This window comes from Myxocyprinus asiaticus, chromosome 28 (genome assembly GCF_019703515.2).
Source record: "Myxocyprinus asiaticus isolate MX2 ecotype Aquarium Trade chromosome 28, UBuf_Myxa_2, whole genome shotgun sequence".
NCBI lineage: Eukaryota > Metazoa > Chordata > Actinopteri > Cypriniformes > Catostomidae > Myxocyprinus > Myxocyprinus asiaticus.
In genome coordinates, this window is record NC_059371.1 from 19,319,398 (window position 1) to 19,339,279 (window position 19,882).

A 19,882-nucleotide genomic window follows, 5' to 3' on the forward strand; every position below is an offset into this window, starting at 1 on the left:
AACCACATTGGCCCGGTTGCTAGGGAGGGTAGAGTCACATGGGGTAACCTCCTCGTGGTCGCTATAATGTGTGGTTCTTGCTCTCGGTGGGGCGCGTTGTGAGTTGTGCATGGATGCCGCGAAAAATAGCGTGAAGCCTCCACACGCGCTACGTCTCCGCGGTAACGTGCTCAACAAGCCATGTGATAAGATGTGCAGATTGAATGTCTCAGACGCGGCGGCAACTGAGATTCGTCCTCCACCACCCGGACTGAGGCGAGTCATTACACCACCACGAGGACGAGCGCACTGGGAATTGGGCATTCCAAATTGGGGAGAAAAGGGTCAAATAAATTTGGGGACAAAAATAAGATAAATAAATAAAATATTTAAGAGATGAACACTTACAATATAACCACTGCATTTATCAAGACATCATGTAATGAGCATTCTACAGAGAATATATACACAAATACTATTAAGTACATTTGCAAATTACATCACCACAAAAGATGACTCTCCAGAAGATTTAAATCCTAAAGGTGGTGTGTAATTTCCCCACTAGCGTCACCAAACAGAATTGAAAAATAATGATTTTCAAACTTCCACTGGTCAGATAGTCCTGTCCCAAACTCACAGACGGAACGCTCAAACAAGCAGAGCAATGTTTTGATAGTACCATAACGCCACAATGTTTATAGTTTTGAGGGGAATCAACTTACGTATGGCTTACATATACTGTAGTTGTATTTTTATATTACACTGGAACAAAAGAAAGTATTTTAACATTGAAAAAATATGCTCTGAATGATATGCTCAGCTGCCTGAGTACACACAAACTTCAAGGGGAACTGTAGTAATCTCCGGAAGAGTGATGAGGTACAAAGCATCACAGTGGAAATTACAGCTTTTGGACTTTTCCAGTTTGAAGTTCAGTTAGCTTAAATGATTACTTTAGCAACAATTTTGCTCCTGGGTAATGAGGGCTAGAAGTTCTGATTCATTTACATCTGCCATATTTATCCACTCTGTTGCTATGTTCAAATTTCTTTGCAACCAAGTGCTTCAAAGAGGCAGATGTCTGCTTTTCTGGTGCAAAGTGAACTCTACGATTCTATTGGCTTGAGCGGGTTAAAACTGTGCTTGCTGCAGTTTCACAGGGTTCTGAAAATGAACATGCAGGGTGAGGGCATGAGCCATGCGCTGAGAAAGGGAGGGAGGTTGGAGGTTGGGCAGCAGAGATTGGGTGGGTCTCCATGGTTACTCACGCTTGAGAACTGCACCTTCAGAGCGCTTTACAATCCCTGTGTTCAGTTGAGGGGGGACAGAAAATAACACACACACATGATCACTGCATGTCTTATCAGAATGAAGGTGGCCTTCAATTCTGATTATGACATTTTCTGCATCCTATCCAGATGAAGATGGGCTCAGGGTGTTAAATGGCATTATTACATGGCTCACGGAATACTTGAGTCTGATTGGTTAAACGTGACATTGGGCGAGCAAATATTTTTAACAGCCTCTAAATATTTCCAACATACAGGTGCTACTTTCATGTTTCATGTATCACTCCGTGATCTGTCATTTTTTCATAGAAACTCAAATTCAGATATTTAATTGGTGCCATCTTGCAACCTGAAATGGCTACTGACTGTAGTAAAATTGGCCTTGAAAACTTAAGCATTAGTATTAATATGGTGATGAGCACAAAACCTTTGAGGGAAGACTAGTTACTTTGTTGTTATAAATGTTAGCTAACTAGTTCATAAAAATAACTTGGGTTTCAGACTAATAATAATGTATAAATTAATGCAGATTGCGCTTTTTTTACATTGTAATGGACTACTTTTTTTTTAGCTAATCTACAAAGAAGATAATAAAATAATTTAAACTCAAATGAATTTTTTTTAATGTCTATGTATTTATTTATTTCACCAGCTGAGGAAGTTCAACATGCCACAGGCGCTGCTGATACAGTTCTATTCAGCAGTCATTGAGTCTGTCCTCTGCACTTCAATAACTGTCTGGTTTGGTTCAGCTACGAAATCAGACATCAGAAGAATACAAAGGACAGTTTGGACTGCTGAAAGGATTATTGGTTGCCCCCTGCCCTCCCTTCAAGAACTGTACACTTCCAGAGTGAGGAAAAAGGCTGGAAAAATCACTCTGGACCCCACTCACCCTGCACACTTTCTTTTTGAACTGTTGCCTTCTGGCAGGTGCTACAGAGCAATGAGCACTAGAACAGTCAGGCACAAGAACAGTTTCTTCCCTCAGGCCATTCATCTCATGAAAAGTTAAAACTGCCCCATTGAGCAATAATTATGTGCAATACACAGCTTAGTCTAATTATATTTATCCAACATACCATACCTCTTCTGCCATAACATTCCCTTGCACTGTATTTAACAGATTTGTTTTTGTACATACATACATACATATATATATACCTATACATATATATATATATATACCTATATATATATATATATATATATATATACATACATATATATATACCTATACATATTTTTTTTTGTCTTATTGTGTATTTCTGTATATACTTACATTTTCTATTCCCTTTTTATTCTTATTCTATTTTTTTATTATCTCTGTCTTGTTGCTGTATTGTATTGTTTGTGCACTGGAAGCTTCTGTCACCAAGACAAATTCCTTGTATGTGTAAGCATATTTGGCAATAAAGCTCATTCTGATTCTGATGTAGCCATGTAATAAATGGGATAATGTACAGTCAGCTGGTCATTATAGCAAATTAAATAGGGTTTATTCAAAACAAGTCCTGATCGCCCTGTTGGGGTTTATTTTGCGATAATGACTGACTGATTGTACATTATCCCTCAGATATAATGCACCAACCAAGTACTGTTAATCTGGGATGCCATACAGGGAACACATTCTCTTGTTTATTCCATCTCAAGCCCTTTTATGCAGGTGCGCATGAAATGCAACTGTGCATGATCCAAACCTCATCTTTATCCACTTTATCCCATCTGTCTGAAGAGGGAGAAAGAGCGCAGGGGTAAAAATACCTGTGTAACCCTGGTTGCAGTTGCAGACCACCTGTTGGCCTCTGTTGTCTTGGTAACAGGAGGCGGCGTAGTGGCGTCCACTGCTGGGCCCCTCAGGACAGGGGCAGGGCAGACACTGACTCCCTAAACCAAGCACTGGGTTTCCATAGTAACCATTAGCACACCTGTGACAGGAGGTATTGATTACATTAGCGTGCATATAGAACGAGTATAAACACTGAGGCAGAATCAACCCTTTTTTATTAAACCTAACAGATTTTTTTCTTTATTTTTGGTCACACAAAACTGTCTTGGAAATCTTTTATCAGGCATTCATCATTTTATTATTTTCAAATGTCTTTTACTGTATGTATAAATGTCATTGCTTAACCTAGTTCCAGACCCAGACTTTCAATCTTTAAAAGTGCAATCAGTAATTTTTTTTTTAAGTACGTCGAAGTATGGCTTACAGTGACCCCTAGTGGCCTGGATGCTGCATCATTCAAACGGTAGTTTTCAGTTACCAGTGCCATTGTAGAAATGTACTATGCACAGTAAACCAGGATTAATTTAATCCATGAATGAAAATGTCCAATAAAAGGGCAGTTACTGAGTTTAAGCGAGCTGTATTCAGATGGTCATGTGATGCTAATATGGCAGCCCCCATGAGGGGGACAATGCTCCATTTAGATTAAAAGAGCTTTTATAAGGTTACTGATGTGACTGAACTCTTCGTCTCACATGAGTTGTCATGATTTTATGCATATGTTTCAAAATTACTATTCATTTCTTTAGAAGTAAAACTTTTTAAATGAGGAAAAAAGTTACTGAGTGCACCTTTAAATATGAAAATCCATCACAAAAATATGAATTATTATATTTGTTTTATTATATTTACATTTTAATATAATCTAAACAAACAGTGAAATAAACATAAACCATTTTATTATTCATTGTGCAAAAATTATTTATATTATTATTGTAATTTCCACCACAACCAACAATTTTCCATCACTGTCATTTTTACCACAGAATAAAATACTGTATAATTTGAGATGTGGCGGACATGACATTGTGGTGGAAATGTTTATGATAATTAAGAGAATATACAAAATAGCAGAATTATCTTGCTATGCATGTCTATCTACTAGTCATATAGACATTATTAGAAGACAAATAAACTAGTGAGAATGTGGAAAGCTTGTTTATTTTCTAACAGGTCCACAAATGCCCATAATTGAAGTAAACCCCTGAACGTTGTTTAGTGGTCTTCTGTGAGAACAGAACCAAAAAATGTCTTTTATTTTGCTCTTACCTTTCACACTTATCCCCTGCTGTGTTGCCTCTGCAGTTGAGACAGGATCCAGTTCTCTGGTGGCACTCCTCAGCATGCCCATTACATTGGCAGGGCCTACAGTTCGGAAAACCCCAGTGCCCAGATTGGCAGCCATCACAGCGCTGACCAAAAGCACCAGGCCGACACGGACACTGTCCTGTGTAGTAATCGCAGAACCGGCTCTGAGAGCCCTCCAGACTACATTCACAAACTACAGACAGAAAGAGAGAAAAAGATAAAAGGAAGAAATAAATGAACAAACAAACATTAGAACATAAAAAAGGACATTAGGAAAATTATATTGATATACCAGAGAAGGAAAAATTTATTTTCAAACACGACTCTTACGTTTGCATCCTGAAGGTCCGAATCCATAAGCCCCTGGTGCACATTTATCACAGCGACGACCTGATATGTTGGGTCTACAGTGACACTGACCTCCACGAACATCACATTCAGAGCTTAGTGAACCTTGAGGATCACACTCGCAAGCTGCGGGAGAAATATCATCTTAATGTAACAACAGAAAAAAGTTTAAAAAAAACAAACAAAAAAAACCAAAGTATTCCCTTCTCAAATCCGTCACCCAACATGCTCTGTTGACACTCACGCAGTGCGCCGTCGTTAATGAGGGCAGACATGCTGGTGATGAGTTTGGCACATGTTTCACTCATCTGAGGCCGGGACACGCTCTTTGCAGTCTCGTGGCAGCGGTAACGTTCATAGCTCTGTTTCCGTGCAACGGATGTGGGGTCACCCGCGATGAACATCTCTAGAGATGAGTATCGAGGGAGTAGTGCAATCTGGAGAAGTAAAGAAATTGGAGGAATGATCTAACCTTTCAGAAATTCTTAACTGGTGTAATTGAATGTGCTCAGATTGATTTAGTCATGTTAAATAATATTTCTGACTTAAATAAAACCAGTTCATTTAGATGTCATCACATGAGTTACAGAGTTTACTTACAGAGTCAACCAGTACAAATGCATTAGTAGAGCTAAGGATGCTGTTCCTGTCACCATAACGGACGAACTCCAAACGCAGTTTGTAACTCACTCCTCTCTCCAAACACGCCGGCTGAGGCAGAACCACAAACCTGCAGCAGAGCATCAGAAACAGTCTAAGCCTTTATAGAGGAGTCAAAACTAGAAAACAGACTGACTTATTGAGTAGATTCTTAGACAGCATGGATGAAAGTAAAGAAAAACATTTCTTGGTTGTTTTGGTTTTACAAGATAATTTTTGTGTGTTTCACATACTTGGCACCTAAAGGCAGTGATACGGTTAGCAGGTCATCGGCAGGGATGGTGTTTCCACATGGACTACTAGTAGGGATGGGTCCAGGTCTAACCACCGTTACATGCACCTCCTCCCAGTCCCGTGGCATCTTTAAAAAAGCACATAGACCCATGTTGCTATACACACAAAACGGGGATGCACATAGTGTTAAGGAGCACTGTTTACCTGAAGCTCATAGCGAACAAGGACATCATATTCGATTGAATATGGGATGTTGTTAAGGGTGAATTCGAGCGTACCACTTTCAGGAATCCGTGCAAAACCAGTGCCTGTCCATGAGGTGGGATGGCCAGGCTGGTACTCTCTCTCCTCAAAAGTGGATCCCTGTAAAATGAACAAGTGTGAAGACATCTGAACATTTGCTTTTATTTTCTTTTGGCACTTTTGGCATACACTGATGTCTGATTAAAAATATTTGCTCTGTAGCTAAATGGGGTAAGTTAATGGAACAGTGCACCCAAAATGAAAACCAAACGGCATAATGCTTGTTCACTTTTATCTCATCTTGTCTTCCATACAATGACAGTAATTTGCCTTGACTGAGACTAGCAGACTAACATGCTGCCTAACATCTCCTTTTGTGTTTCACAGAAAAAAATAAATAAAAAATCATATGGGTGTGGCAGGGCGGAGGGCAGGGTCGGGCCGTGATTCTGCACACCCGGCCTCTAATCAGGCTGATCAAGCCCGAGAGGGATAAAGGCGACCGGAGATGGCAGTTTGAGAGAGAGAGAGTTATGGGCAGTTGCCCGGCATGTGTTTGTCTTTTTGTTTAAGTCAATCAATAAACTATTATTTTTATTGTCAAGCCGGTTCTCACCTCCTCCTTTCCATTGAACTTTGTTACAATGGGTTTGGAACATCATGAGGGTGAGTAAATGATGACAGAAGGTGAACTATCCCTTTAAAAATCAAATAAATATTATTTGTACCTTGACACAAAAATTTTAATGACCGTTTTAGTAGTTCCTTACTTACTTGACCCATTTTGGCATTTTCAGCCTCATAAAGATAGTGGTCTAAGGCCATGAAGAAATACCCAGACTCCACCTGGCTACACTGGCGACCAATCATGTGACTTCGACAGCGGCACTGCCCTGTTTCCATCGAGCATCTGAAGACAGTGAATTAGTCAAATTAAATGCTTTGTGTTTTCACTGTAAAAAGCCTAAAACCCACAGTAAATTACACAATACTTACTGGTTGTCTGTAGCTCCACCCACATCACAGTCACACCCTCTGCATCCACTGGCGTCGTGACTCAAGGCCCAGTGCTCAGGCTGTGGAAAGCATATAAAAACATGAGCAAATGTGAAATTTATACAAAAAAAACAGGGAATACATAAGCCAGAACAATCTCATAATGTGGACTTTAATATCCAGAATACTGACTTCCCTGAGAAAAGACTAATGTAACAGCTCTTACAACGGCAGTTCTGTGTTACAGTGATGGTATCAGGTGGTAATACCAAGATACTTTGATATATACTATGGTACTGAATGATTACCATTCTCATACACGGTATCACAGTATTTATGGGGCACTTCAAATAATACCATAAAATCACCATAGAACTCTTTGGTACATTTTTGTTAGTGAAATGATAGGACTAATATTCTAAAACAATGTCATTCTAATGCTAAAGGCATTTATTGCCTGTCTAATTTCAGGATACAGCTCTTCCCCTTTCATTCCATTTTAAGCCATGTGTAAACCTACACCATCTGTAGAGGCCTTAAACCCTTGGGCTAAATGCAGACAATCAGCTCTACTGTAGAGCAAACGTTGTTGGCTGACGTCACTGCCAATCAGAGAAAATAAGTTACCAGTAAAAGCATGCAGTGCTAATTGGTGAATGGCCCAGTGACCTTATGACCTCTTATAAAAAGATACAATGAGCAGCACACAAATTTAATTAGGGTTGTAAGCAGACTGTTTATTTGTTGTGGTACAGATATACATGTCGCAGCTGTACTTACCATACATTGGTTGCAAATGTGTCCAGTAACCAGACGTTTACAGAAGCAGTCTCCACTAACAGGGTCGCATTGGGGGCCACCAGACACCGTACCCCTAGGGTCACATTTACATGCTAAGCAAACCAGGGAGAGAAACGGAGACTGAGTAAGTATCATACATAAAAATGTACTTCAAAAATGTTCCACAAATAGATCTCAGTAGAAGAGCACAGAGATGTTTAATTCCTTTCTCACCCTGACTAGAAAAGACTTTCACCTGGGGCATTGAAATGTCAAATTGTCTAGCTTAAAGTTATTTATGTCAATTAGCTAAAAGCTACTTTTGTTGGATCCTGTAGCAAAACCAAGCATGAACCATTGTTGTAGCCCATAGATTTCTTCCTACTGGGAATTTAACCAACAACCTTCAAATTACTGTCATGTACTTACGCTGGCAGCCACGAGGGTCACCAGCACTGAGCCCAAAGAATCCAGGTTTGCATTTATCACAGCGTGGGCCTTTGACATTGTCTTTACAGTGGCACTGCCCAGCGATCATGCCCAGAGAGGGGTCATCATGCCCATCACAAATACCACCATTCAGAGAACCATCAGGGTCGCAGTCACAGGCTGGCAGAGTGAACAGATACAGTTTAATATTCAAGAATTCACATTTAAATGAAGTTCTAAACATAAGTTTGATAGTAGCTTGTTCATCTAGGCCTGCCAATCATATCCTAACTGGGGGGGGGATCTCAAAGCTCAAGCCTAGTCTTGTGCTCGAGCCCCTCCGTTATGGACAGCAAGCCAAGTCCACTTACCTTAATGCGCTCCAGACATTTATGAACCAGTGAACTTGTAAAATGACTTTTCCAAGGGACTTTTCCAATAGAGCATTCATGCACACATTTCTTGAAGGAATAGTTCACCCAAAAATGAAAATTCTCTCATCGTTTTCTCACCCTCATGACATCTCAGATGTGTATGACTTTCTTTCTTCTGCAGAACACAAACAAAGATTTTTGGAAGAATATCTCAGCTCTGTAGGTCTATACAATACAAGTGAATGATGGTTGAAAGACAGCATAAAAGTAATTCATACTTCTCCAGTGGTAAAATCCATGTCTTCAGTAGCGATATGATAAGTGTGGAATAGTAACAGATCAATATTTAAGTCCTTTTTTACTAAATTCCCAGTAGGTGGCGATACGCACGAAGAATGGCGAATCGCTAAAAAACAGGAGAAGAATGTGAACGTAAAAGTGAAAGTGATAGTAAAAAAGGACTTAAATATTTATGTGTTACTCTCCCACACCTATCATATCATTTCTGTAGACATGGATTTAACCACTGGATTAGTATGGATTACTTTTATGTTGCCTTTACGTGCTTTTTGGAGCTTCAAAGCTTTGGTCACTATACATTTGCATTGTATGGACCTACAGAGCGGAGAAATTCTCCTAAATTCTTCGTTTGTGTTCTGCAGAAGACAGAAAGTCATACACATCTGGGATGGCATGAGGGTGAATAAATGATGATAGAATTTACATTTTTGGGTGAATTGTTCCTTTAACTTTGAGCTCCATGGCACACGTACCCACGCAGACCCCAGGGTCTCTGATATCTCTTGTTGGATCCTGGTAGTAGAAGGGTTTGCAGGTCTCACAGTTGCGGCCCATCATGTTGTGGAGACAGTTGTCACACACACCTCCACTGACATTCCCAGTAGCCAGATATACAGCCACGTCAAAATGACACAGGTTGGAGTGACCATTACAGTTGCATTCTAGGGGAAAAAGTGGAAAGATTACAATTTCATGTGGATATATAAAAAATAAAAGTATTTATGAGCTCTTTATTTTGGTAATTGATAATTACTCTTGCAGGCATTAGTGTTACGGCCCTCCGCTGGTCTCCAGGGCAGGTCATTATAGAAGTCATCACACTGTTCACAGTTCAGTCCTTTGGTGTTGTGATTGCAAACACACCTCCCGTGTACCTAGAGATGGAAACATCAAAAGTTAATTTCAGCTTATTGCATTACTGACCTCTCTGACTACCTTATGTTTGGTCCCTAAATTGCTTTTGACTATTTTATGTCTGGCCCCACAATCTGGTATGTGAACTAAACTCACCATGCCCTCAATGTCATCCATAATCCCTTCAATAGGCGCACACTCAGAGGCATGGCCATAGCAGAAGCAGTTGCCCCTGACGACCAGCTCATACATGGCATAGTAGTACTTCTCTTTGATCTCGGGTCGTGAGTCCAGCAGGTTGTCACCCAGTGTGTGCAGCTTGGTGAAGTTCACACGAAGATTGGTGATCTTCAGCTGATCTGTGATATGAGGGAAGACTTTAGGGTTAAGTGGTGGAATTTGGCAAAAAACAAGAATAAGGAGTGGGATAGTAACAGCTTCTTTGATGTAAGAATTGATGGAACACAGCCATTTCTATGACCGAAAACAAGGGCCACAATAATTCAGTAGTAGTTTTAATCTCCCTATTTTTGCTTTTTTTGTGTATTTGTTATGTATACTTTGTTTTCATAAAAATATGGATGAAAGAGCTATGTTAAAATTAAAGATAAATATACTGTATAATTTATCATCTGGGAAGTTTTAGAGTAAATTACTTGAATATGGTTTTCCCAATATTTTTTTTAAAGTAAAATAATAATATTTTTGTTAATTTGATTTCGCTTTCGGCTACCAACATGTGTGCAGTACTCGCAGCTCCATTTAACACATTGTACCATGTTTAAATCCATAGAATTTTTCCACAAAATATGCAAAGAAAACGTGGAAAAAGTCTGCAGATTCTTTCTAGGCCTGCTGAAAACTTAAAAAAAAAAAAAAAAAAAAAAAACTGCATTGAATAGCAGGAGTATTTACTGTCTACACATAAAACCTCAATAGAAGTCATTACTAGGGTGTTACATAACCGTGGATTGGTCTTTCTGACCCTGGTCTACGAAGTATTAGGTTGTCATTATAGCATACGCTCCGACAGTCTCTTCTGTACACTGAAAAAAAAAAATAATACCCTCAAAGTGTGCTCTATGTGGTAACACCTAAATTAACTGGTTTGATTCAAGTCAAAAATATTAATTAACATCATTAAAATCAACCTGAATACATTAGGTTACACCAATAAAAACTCATTTTAAGGGTTAAATCAGGTAGAAATAGCTCCTTAAGGTAACAATAGCATGTTACCACTTTTTAAAGTGTACAATTTGAGGTTATAATCTTTCTAAAGTGCCTTCAAATGTTGAGAAAGTTTGCCTCTGTCCTCAGGTTCTTGGCATCAACAGAGCAGATGATGCCAAACTTTCAGCAACCACACAAATCTGACCACCCAATTATGAGAAACATCCTTCAACCCCTGTAAAACGTCCCTGATCTCTGTTAACCCATGACCTCTAAACCTTTCTCCCCTCAACCACAGGCCCAGCCCTCAGTGGGAGGCCAAAGTCAGCCAAGCGTGGTAGCCTTTAGCAGACGTGTGGTGGATAGACTACTGTTACACTTCACAGATACTCAATGAAGTGGGACTTACGTGATTTATACAAAGAAGCAAAGCTAGAGAGCTGCAAACGGGAAAATCATGGAGTTCTAGAGTCATGTGTGTGTGAGGGTGACTAAGGTTTGCAATATCCCAAAAGGAGATCAGAGAATGTGTAGTTTCTGGGCACACACTGTTTCTTCTAGTCACGCTCTAGATGTTCAGTATTAGACAATGTGACAGACAGGCAATGTGAGAGACTGTGGGATCAATCTATACACACCCACCCCCTGCCCACACTGTGCATGACTAAGAACTCACCAGCCTGATCTAATGAAATTTACGTGAGCATTGCAACGTTTTTGCAAAACTGAAATTATGTGCTTCATTGCACGTTTGGCTGCAGTTTCCAAGTGAAATGTCCAGCGGAGGGCACCAAACCCAAGCAAAATGAGGTTGTAATCAGATGAGGTTTTTAAGGTGAATTTTAGATGGAGGTTTTATAGAGTAAAACATACCTCCCTAACCTAAAACGTTACCATAAACTTAACCAATAGTGTCCGAAAAGATAAATGAGAGTTTAACAAAAGAGACATCCTTACCCTAAACCAACACCTAAACCTAAGCGATACTGTTTTAAAATGCAAATTCGAAATGAAAAGCACATTTGCTGAAGCAAGCATGATATTTCATGTCATTTCTGTAGCACTTTCACTTTCGTGCGTCTTTGGTTAGATTCGAACCACAGTCTTCGAGTCTAGTCCAACGCACTATAAGGTGAGCTACCAAGCAAGTTTTTTAAACTTGAATAAGTGTGTATATGTAGGTGGGTCTATAATATAAGTGTTAAAATGTATCGTTTTTTAAATCATGCATTAAAGTAAAAGTGTTTTGATACCATAACATAGCAGTGTGTGAGTAATAAAGTGGAAAATACGTGTTTTTAAAGTCATAATCAGCAGTCGTACTCGTGATTTGTGTGACAATGAATAAAACACACAGTTGTTGTAGCACCTCTTGTGTTTATTTCACCTGGAAACTGCAGCGAAACGTAGAACACGGCACGTACTGTAAAAGTTAGTTTGCAAAAATGTATATAGAGTAACTTTCATTCTGAGAACTCAGCTGTATGGGAATTATTTTTCATGAACTAGGCAGTTAATCATCAGCTATTTCTGCTCTATACACAATACCTTGCTCCATCCCACTTATACTGGGCCGACAAGGTCACCCAAATATTAACATCTCACGTCACTCCACAAATCTGCACATAACTCTTTGCAAATGCAATGTATGCAGAGTTGCAGTGAGCTGAGGCCACGAAATTAAAATGAGAGTTTTTTTTTTAACTTTTATCTTTGAGGTCACGTACTGTATATACCAGTGCACTCCTAAAATTGAGAAAATTAACTTTAGAAGATATACACATTTAAAATTTACATGATGTCTTCCTGGAAAACTGTCCAAAATATTGGACTCATAAAAATGCTCTCTAAAAGCATCCCCCATTAGCTTCATTGCAGTTAGTTACTTTTAATAAGTAGATTAGTACATAAATGTTTGTCCAAAAGTGGAAGTGCTCTACCTAGTGTCTCAGCCTGGCCAACCTGGTTTTTAGCTGACAAGTGCCCAAAAACCCTCTAAAACCAGCAAACTAGACTGACCTGACCAGGCTGGAACACCAGCTATGCAAGCAACCAATTGCTTTTTGCAATGTCTATGCAATCAGACAGGATGGTTTATGTGCCATTTCTGATTTGATAAGCGTGATGATCAGATGTTAGGATTCTAAGAGTTCACTTACTCTGAATGTTTGGGCTGTAAGGGTCATCGATTTGGATAGCAGGGTCTAGAACACGATAAATCACCTAAGAGGAGAGAATGTGCAAGACTGTTCGTTTGAATGAAAAATAAGAAGTGCATGCAAGTTTGCATTCTTCCAACAAATGAACTGGGGCAAAATGTTCCTGTTTAAAAATCATCACCTCTCCTTCAGTTGAGGGCTCGATGTCAGAATATCGTGACTCACAGATGATATCATCAACCTTGTGAAGAGGACCTTGGGAAATTCCCGGGAAAATGGAGTCACAGTCGGAGGCGAAGTAACGGTACACCTGCCAGGTTTGTCCAAAATCTGCTGATCGCTCAATCAACAAAGCTGCTGGACGAAATGTCTGTGTACAGATATAAAAGAGAGAGTCTAAGAGGTAACGGCCACTTCAAAACCAAGAATACAAGCCATTTCTTGGAGGGAAAAATTTTTCTTACCTTAAATGTCATGATGAGATGAGTAAAGTGAAACTCTGCCTCCAGGTCCAACTGAAGGTAAACATCCGATTTTCCTGGGGAAATAAAAGGTTTGAACATTTTATAATTTAAATTATTACATTTAATTAATATTAATTAAAGCTCATTAAAGTTGACAAAATTAGCCTTCGGCTGTATGCATTTAAAATTTACAATATTTCTCTTCTGGGAAAACGGACCAAAAATATTGATGATGACTCTTGGACTACACAGATTTACATCCAATAAAATGCTTCATAATGACAATGTCCCTCCCCCTTATATCCCCTGCAACCAACTAGCAAATCCTAGTTCATGGCATAGAGATAAATAAAGTCTATTGGCTATTTAAAAAAAAAAACGAGATGAGTTCTTCAATATGTCCCACCCAAACTTTGTTTCAAAAGGAAACACGTCAAGACAGGAAAGAAAACTGAGCACGTCAAGCTATTTCATGGGGTCTTTAATGTTCTCATTAGCCGTGGATTTTTTCTAGCATTATCTCAACTGAAATCACCAACATAAAAATAAATAATTGTGTGATACAAAAGAAATGATATCAGATGCCCCCTGACCTTTGTGGGAAGGAGCAGAAGTGAGGAAAACACAACAGTTAGACAGTTTAGGGTTCATGGGAAACATTAACCACATCTGATTACACAGTGAATATTTAGTGTTGCCATGAGGGAGACTTTGTTCTGTGTTCATTTTCGTGATTTGTAATTAGAGATGGTGGGCTGTCCGTTCAGTAATCTCGGATCACTTTAATAACATGACGTCATACAAAAAAAGCATCTCACTTCTAAAAGCTTTCCGTAATATTATCAGAGTGCTTTTAAAAGCCCCCAGAAGTCAATACAATAATCTTTGAATTGTACATTTCAGAGTAATCCAAAGTATGTGGTCTGAAATATAAAATTTTAGGCATTTACATTTTTTATGAGATTTTAGGCAGAATATTAGCTTCATCAATTAGTCATCTTTCACTTTCATTGTCTGGAAAATATGCAATGAAAATGAATTGTGACCTAGACTATCATTCCCTAACATTCTGCCCAATCACATGGGTTTGAAACAACATGAGGGTGAGTAAATGACAGAATTTTCATTTTTGGGCAAGCTATCCCTTTAATAAGGTTTTGACTCATCTCTATAGCAACAATATACACAATTCTGTTCAAATGCATGTGTCCATGCAGTGTCCTGCAGTGACTAAAAAGAGCTAGGTGGTTGAACAATCTACTTTTGTTTAGCTTTTTTCAGTTCTTAGCCTGACAGTTCATTATTCATCTAGAGCAACAGACAGTCTGTATTCTACAAAGCTGGCACCACAAAAGAGCTCACCTGTGCCTCACTGCATTATCATTACAAAGCTGTAACGTCCACTGCACCCTGTGTGTGTATGTGTGTTTGTGTGCTCAATGAGCCTGTGCAACTGCAGGATTTAACCTGCGTCTCATAATCAGCAGCTAAACAGGAAGGAAAAGGACATTGAGGAAAGGAGAGACAGGTTGTACCACAGCCCAATGAGGGACGGACAGTGAGGAAGAGGCCAGGAGAGTTGAAGTGGAGCACAAAAGGAAATTATTTGAATGGCTTGTGTTTTTTCAATACATGTTTCAGTGTTTTGGCTGGAGGAGGAAGTTGTTAAGGGCTGTCGTTAAGCCTCAGTACAGAGCACATGCCAAGGAGCCATTAAAAGGCTACTTCTATGTACAACAATGTAGCACTTGACTTTCACCTGTAGAACACATGTGACATTAGTGACATGCCTAAAGAAAACCAGACAAAAGCTCTGTTCACAAAACGAGCAAGCTGCTTCACTGCAGCATGCAGCATAGGCAGCATCCTAACTGAAATGTAACATCATGAGTAACGATTTGGGACACTCTACATGGGCTGAAACCCTGTGCACCACACAAATAATTGATTTCAAAATAAACTGACAATTGATTTCAATAGAGCATGACCTTAATATGTTGCAAAAATTAACAACATGTTACTCTAATGAGCATAAAAATACTTATTACACGACTCTCTGGAATATTCGATTCTGATTGGTCAATGGTGGCATCTAGCATTCTGATATTGCTCAGTAACATCTACGTATCAGACCGCTCATCTGGGTATTGTGAGCCATCTTTCCTGCTTCTCAGATCACTGTGCAATCTTTACAAGTAAGACAATAAAATACAAATTTAAACTCAAATCAGTGTTTCATGTGCATTAGATATTTATTTGGCAAGTAGTCTTGTAATAAGATGCATAATGACCAGTTAGACATTCATTAATTACAAAATAAACCAACAGAACTCTGATGCAAACCAGAGGTGGATTTCAGCTGTTTAGCGATTTATTTCTTCTCACTTATTTACATAATTTCAATGCAAATCAATGTTGCTGTCACGCTGTCATCCTCCTTTTGTGTTCTGAGACTTATGTTGAAGTTTTTTCCCCAAACTACATTTCAATCATGCACCTTCCATACATCCTCATCACACACACCTGTTCCCTCTAATTGTTGTTCCCAGCTGTTCATTGTAATGCCTTTAGTCCCCATGTGTATATATAGTCCTCTTGTTCTCCTTCCTCTTGTCGGTTCTTGTTTGTATGGTTGTGAGTTTACAAGTTATGTTATTTCTCCAGCCTACTGCTGTAACATATAATTTTCTTTCTTAGTGAAGTGTTTGTTTCATATTCATCATCTTCTCTTGTTTTCTTTGTGAATAAATCTACTGCATTTGGATCCACGCCATTCCCGATTCTTCCCTAAACTGAAGCGTGACAGTTGCATGTCCATTTATTTGTATATTTGGCAAGTAGTCTTGTAATATGCTAGATAATGAGGAGTGAGATGATCATATTGACAAAATAAACACCAACAGAACTCCGACGCAAACTGAAGGTGAATGTCAGCTCCCTTACAAAGAGATTTCATGGCAAATTTGCTGCAAACTTGCCACAGATTCGCCACTTACCATTTTCACATGCAAATGAGCTTTGCGGCAAATTGTTCATTGTTGCCAAAGATCTGCTGCAGGTTCACCACTAATGGCGAAATGCTGCAAACTTCTGGCAAACATTTGTGCCATATCAGAAGCTCACTAGCGTGTGAAAATATTAAGTGGCTAGTTTGCCAGAACTCTATATTTTTTTGTAAGGGCTGTTCAGCAATTTATTTCATACACTGGCAGAAATTGTGAAATTTTGGCATTGATTTTGAAAATATGACTGATCATGCAAAAAAACTGTCTTTTATTTAAGGATAGTGATCATATGAAGCCATTTATTATCACATAGTTGTTTGGCTCCTTTTTAAATCATAATGATAACAGAAATCACCCAAATGATATCCAAAGCCTTGAAAATGCCAGTCAGTACTGTTCAATCACTTATTAAGAAGTGGAAAATTTGGGGATCTTTGATACCAAGCCAAGGTCAGGTAGAGGGTTCAGCCACAACTGCCAGAAGAATTGTTCGGGATACAAAGAAAAACCAACAGGTAACCTCAGGAGAAATACAGGCTGCTCTGGAAAAAGACGGTGTGGTTGTTTCAAGGAGCACAATACGACGATACTTGAACAAAAATAAGCTGCATGGTCGAGTTGCCAGGAAGAAGCCAATGCCACAAAAAAGCCCGGTTACAATATGCCCAACAACAATTTGACATGCCTCACAGCTTCTGGCACAATGTAATTTGGAGTGACGAGACCAAAATAGAGCTTTATGGTCACAACCATAAGTGCTATGTTTGGAGAGGGGTCAACAAGGCCTATAGTGAAAAGAACATCATCCCCACTGTGAAGCATGGTGATGGCTCACTGATGTTTTGGGGGTGTGTGAGCTCTAAAGGCACGGGGAATCTTGTGAAAATTGATGGCAAGATGAATGCAGCATGTTATCAGAAAATACTGGCTGACAATTTGCATTCTTCTGCACGAAAGCTGCGCATGGGACGCTCTTGGACTTTCCAGCACGACAATGACCCTAAGCACAAGGCCAAGTTGACCCTCCAGTAGTTACAGCAGAAAAAGGTGAAGGTTCTGGAGTGGCCATCACAGTCTCCTGACCTTAATATCATCGAGCCACTCTGGGGAGATCTCAAACGTGCGGTTCGTGCAAAACGACCAAAGACTCTGCATGACCTGGAGGCATTTTGCCAAGATGAATGGGTAGCTATACCACCTGCAAGAATTTGGGGCCTCATAGACAACTATTACAAAAGACTGCACACTGTCATTGATGCTAAAGGGGGCAATACACAGTATTAAGAACTAACGGTATACAGACTTTTCATTTTTTTCATTGTTGCCATGTTTTGTTTTATGATTGTGTCATTCTGTTATAACCTACAGTTGAATATGAATCCCATAAGAAATAAAAGAAATGTGTTTTGCCTGCTCACTCATGTTTTATTTAAAAATGGTACATATATTACCAATTTTCCAAGGGTATGCAAACTTTTGAGCACAACTGTAAGTGGGATAATGTACAGTCACTTGGTTGTTATTGCTAAATAAACCCCTTCAGGCTGTTTACTTTTTAATAACAACCAGCTGACTGTACACTATCCCTTTCATAGCACACACAAATGTTGGGAAAAACAGCCTTTGTGACACTAGTATGCATATGATGCCTTAAAATGCTGCCTCACAAGGTTTTGGAAGAGCGCAAAAAACTCTCTTAACTGCATTCCTGCTAAATCCTGATACAGGGTCATGCTGGCAGACGTCCTCTGACCCACTTGTTATACACATTCAACAATTGCTGGACAACTGATCAACTGTTCATTTTATGACATTGTTAAAGAAAAGTTTCTGAAACCATAGCAACCATGAGCTAAAATAGTGACCATTTCCAGTGAACGCTCTAATTAATTCCCTCATTTCAATAAACACAGAGGAGTCACACAGCTGACGCACAGGGGCCTGTCTCATGCTCTTAAACTGTAAATATGTCTGAAATGGAACTTTGTTAAGATATAAAGGGGCTTTCTATCAAATAAAGGTAATGCCATAAATTACAAGTAGTATAATCTCAGATCTAAATATTTTTGTCATAATTTCAGATTTAAATAATGTTTTTCATCAGGAGCACATGTCCTGTACAAAAACAGATAGTTCATTCTATTATATTAAGGCATCAGGTTGCTTGGTAACTGTAAAGAGCCTACTGTTACAAATTAACTGTACGTGGAAAAATAGTTTATTGTAATTATGATCAGTAATAAATGTAACTACTTATTTAACATGTCAATTATGGCCATTTTTTAAAAGCAATAAGCCATAAGAGGCAGTGTGTTAAAGGAGAAGTGTGTAATTTCCATGCCTCTAGTGGCACCAAACAGAAATCAAAAATAATAACTGTTTTCAAACATGTTTCCTGTATAATCCCCCCATCTACAATTGGCCAGACAAACAGATAACCCCGCCCCAACCTTATGGCATTGGTCAAGCCAAAGTTGCTCTGTCAGGCTGGTCAGGATGCCCAAACAAATAGCAATGTTAGTTAACCTTAGGCAAGCTTGGCTTAAACAGATACACCATCTCTATGTTTTCAGTCCTTCCATCCTGGTTTTCATCCATGTTTCACTCTATTAGAGTTTTGTTTCCCTCTCTGCCTCTCTCTGTTGGTATGCCAGCAGCAAGCCCCTTCTGTAATTATCTCTAATACTGCAGGATGTTGGGAGTGTGTGTCAGGGTGAGCTTGGACTTCTGAGCTTTGAATAGAAGCCAAGTCAACCATCAATTACTTCTATGTACGTCTTTCTCAATAACTTCGCTTTATTTTAATTTTCAATCAACTTTTTTCAGGCTAATTTGCCACACCATTTGGCTTCATTCTGAGTGCATGCAAACTCTGAGCATCCCCCTCACTCTCTGTATTATTAACAGACTGCCCTGAACATCAGCCTTCTAAAGTGCATGTGAAGTGTTTTCAGTTGGAGTTCTTGCCAAGCAGCTGGGTTTGCAGAGCTAAATGAGGCAATCATATTTCCTGGCAAACATGTTACTTTCCATTTGACAAATGATTCACAGTCATCTGAGAGCAAACGGATGTGTTTATTTCTATCAAAACATCACTGAAACTGCATTTTAGCACTGTGACGAAGAGAAGGGCGGGGCCGGGATGTAACTATGTACGCCCGGCCCTCAATCAGGCTAATCAGCCTAGGAGAGGGATAAAGGCAGCCGGATGCGGTATTTCGGGAGAGAGAGAGCCACATGCAGCTGCCGTGTGTGTTTATGTTTTGTGGCTTTATGTTTTAATTTTACATTAAATATTACTTTGACTGTTCAGCCAGTTCCCGCCCACTCCTTTCCCATTTTAACCCTGTTACAAGCACAAATGCTTGTCTTTAGACATTAATTAATATTTAGTTGTAATTGGAGTCACGGTGCAGTGGTTAGCGCACATGCTCCGGACATGTTGATAGGATGACCTACATTGTTTTTTAGTCCTGTATCTTCAATGATTTCCATGA

At 39.2% G+C, this 19,882-nt stretch overlaps 1 protein-coding gene across 2 annotated transcripts in view; it reads right to left on the bottom strand.

Moving 5' to 3' along the window:
• Window positions 1–19,882, bottom strand: part of LOC127419053 (laminin subunit beta-2-like) — a 51,129-nt gene that overhangs the window by 12,346 nt on the left and 18,901 nt on the right. For both annotated transcript variants that reach the window (XM_051660104.1, XM_051660105.1), the window contains exons 5-21: window positions 13,381–13,454; window positions 13,098–13,286; window positions 12,917–12,980; window positions 9,741–9,943; window positions 9,484–9,604; window positions 9,203–9,391; window positions 8,056–8,235; window positions 7,627–7,739; window positions 6,847–6,926; window positions 6,625–6,760; window positions 5,812–5,970; window positions 5,607–5,734; window positions 5,314–5,443; window positions 4,958–5,150; window positions 4,696–4,839; window positions 4,327–4,558; window positions 3,033–3,196 (exon numbers count right to left, since the gene is read on the bottom strand). In XM_051660104.1, the coding sequence (XP_051516064.1) occupies window positions 3,033–3,196; window positions 4,327–4,558; window positions 4,696–4,839; window positions 4,958–5,150; window positions 5,314–5,443; window positions 5,607–5,734; window positions 5,812–5,970; window positions 6,625–6,760; window positions 6,847–6,926; window positions 7,627–7,739; window positions 8,056–8,235; window positions 9,203–9,391; window positions 9,484–9,604; window positions 9,741–9,943; window positions 12,917–12,980; window positions 13,098–13,286; window positions 13,381–13,454 (2,499 nt within the window). The remainder of the gene's footprint in view (window positions 1–3,032; window positions 3,197–4,326; window positions 4,559–4,695; window positions 4,840–4,957; window positions 5,151–5,313; window positions 5,444–5,606; window positions 5,735–5,811; window positions 5,971–6,624; window positions 6,761–6,846; window positions 6,927–7,626; window positions 7,740–8,055; window positions 8,236–9,202; window positions 9,392–9,483; window positions 9,605–9,740; window positions 9,944–12,916; window positions 12,981–13,097; window positions 13,287–13,380; window positions 13,455–19,882) is intronic.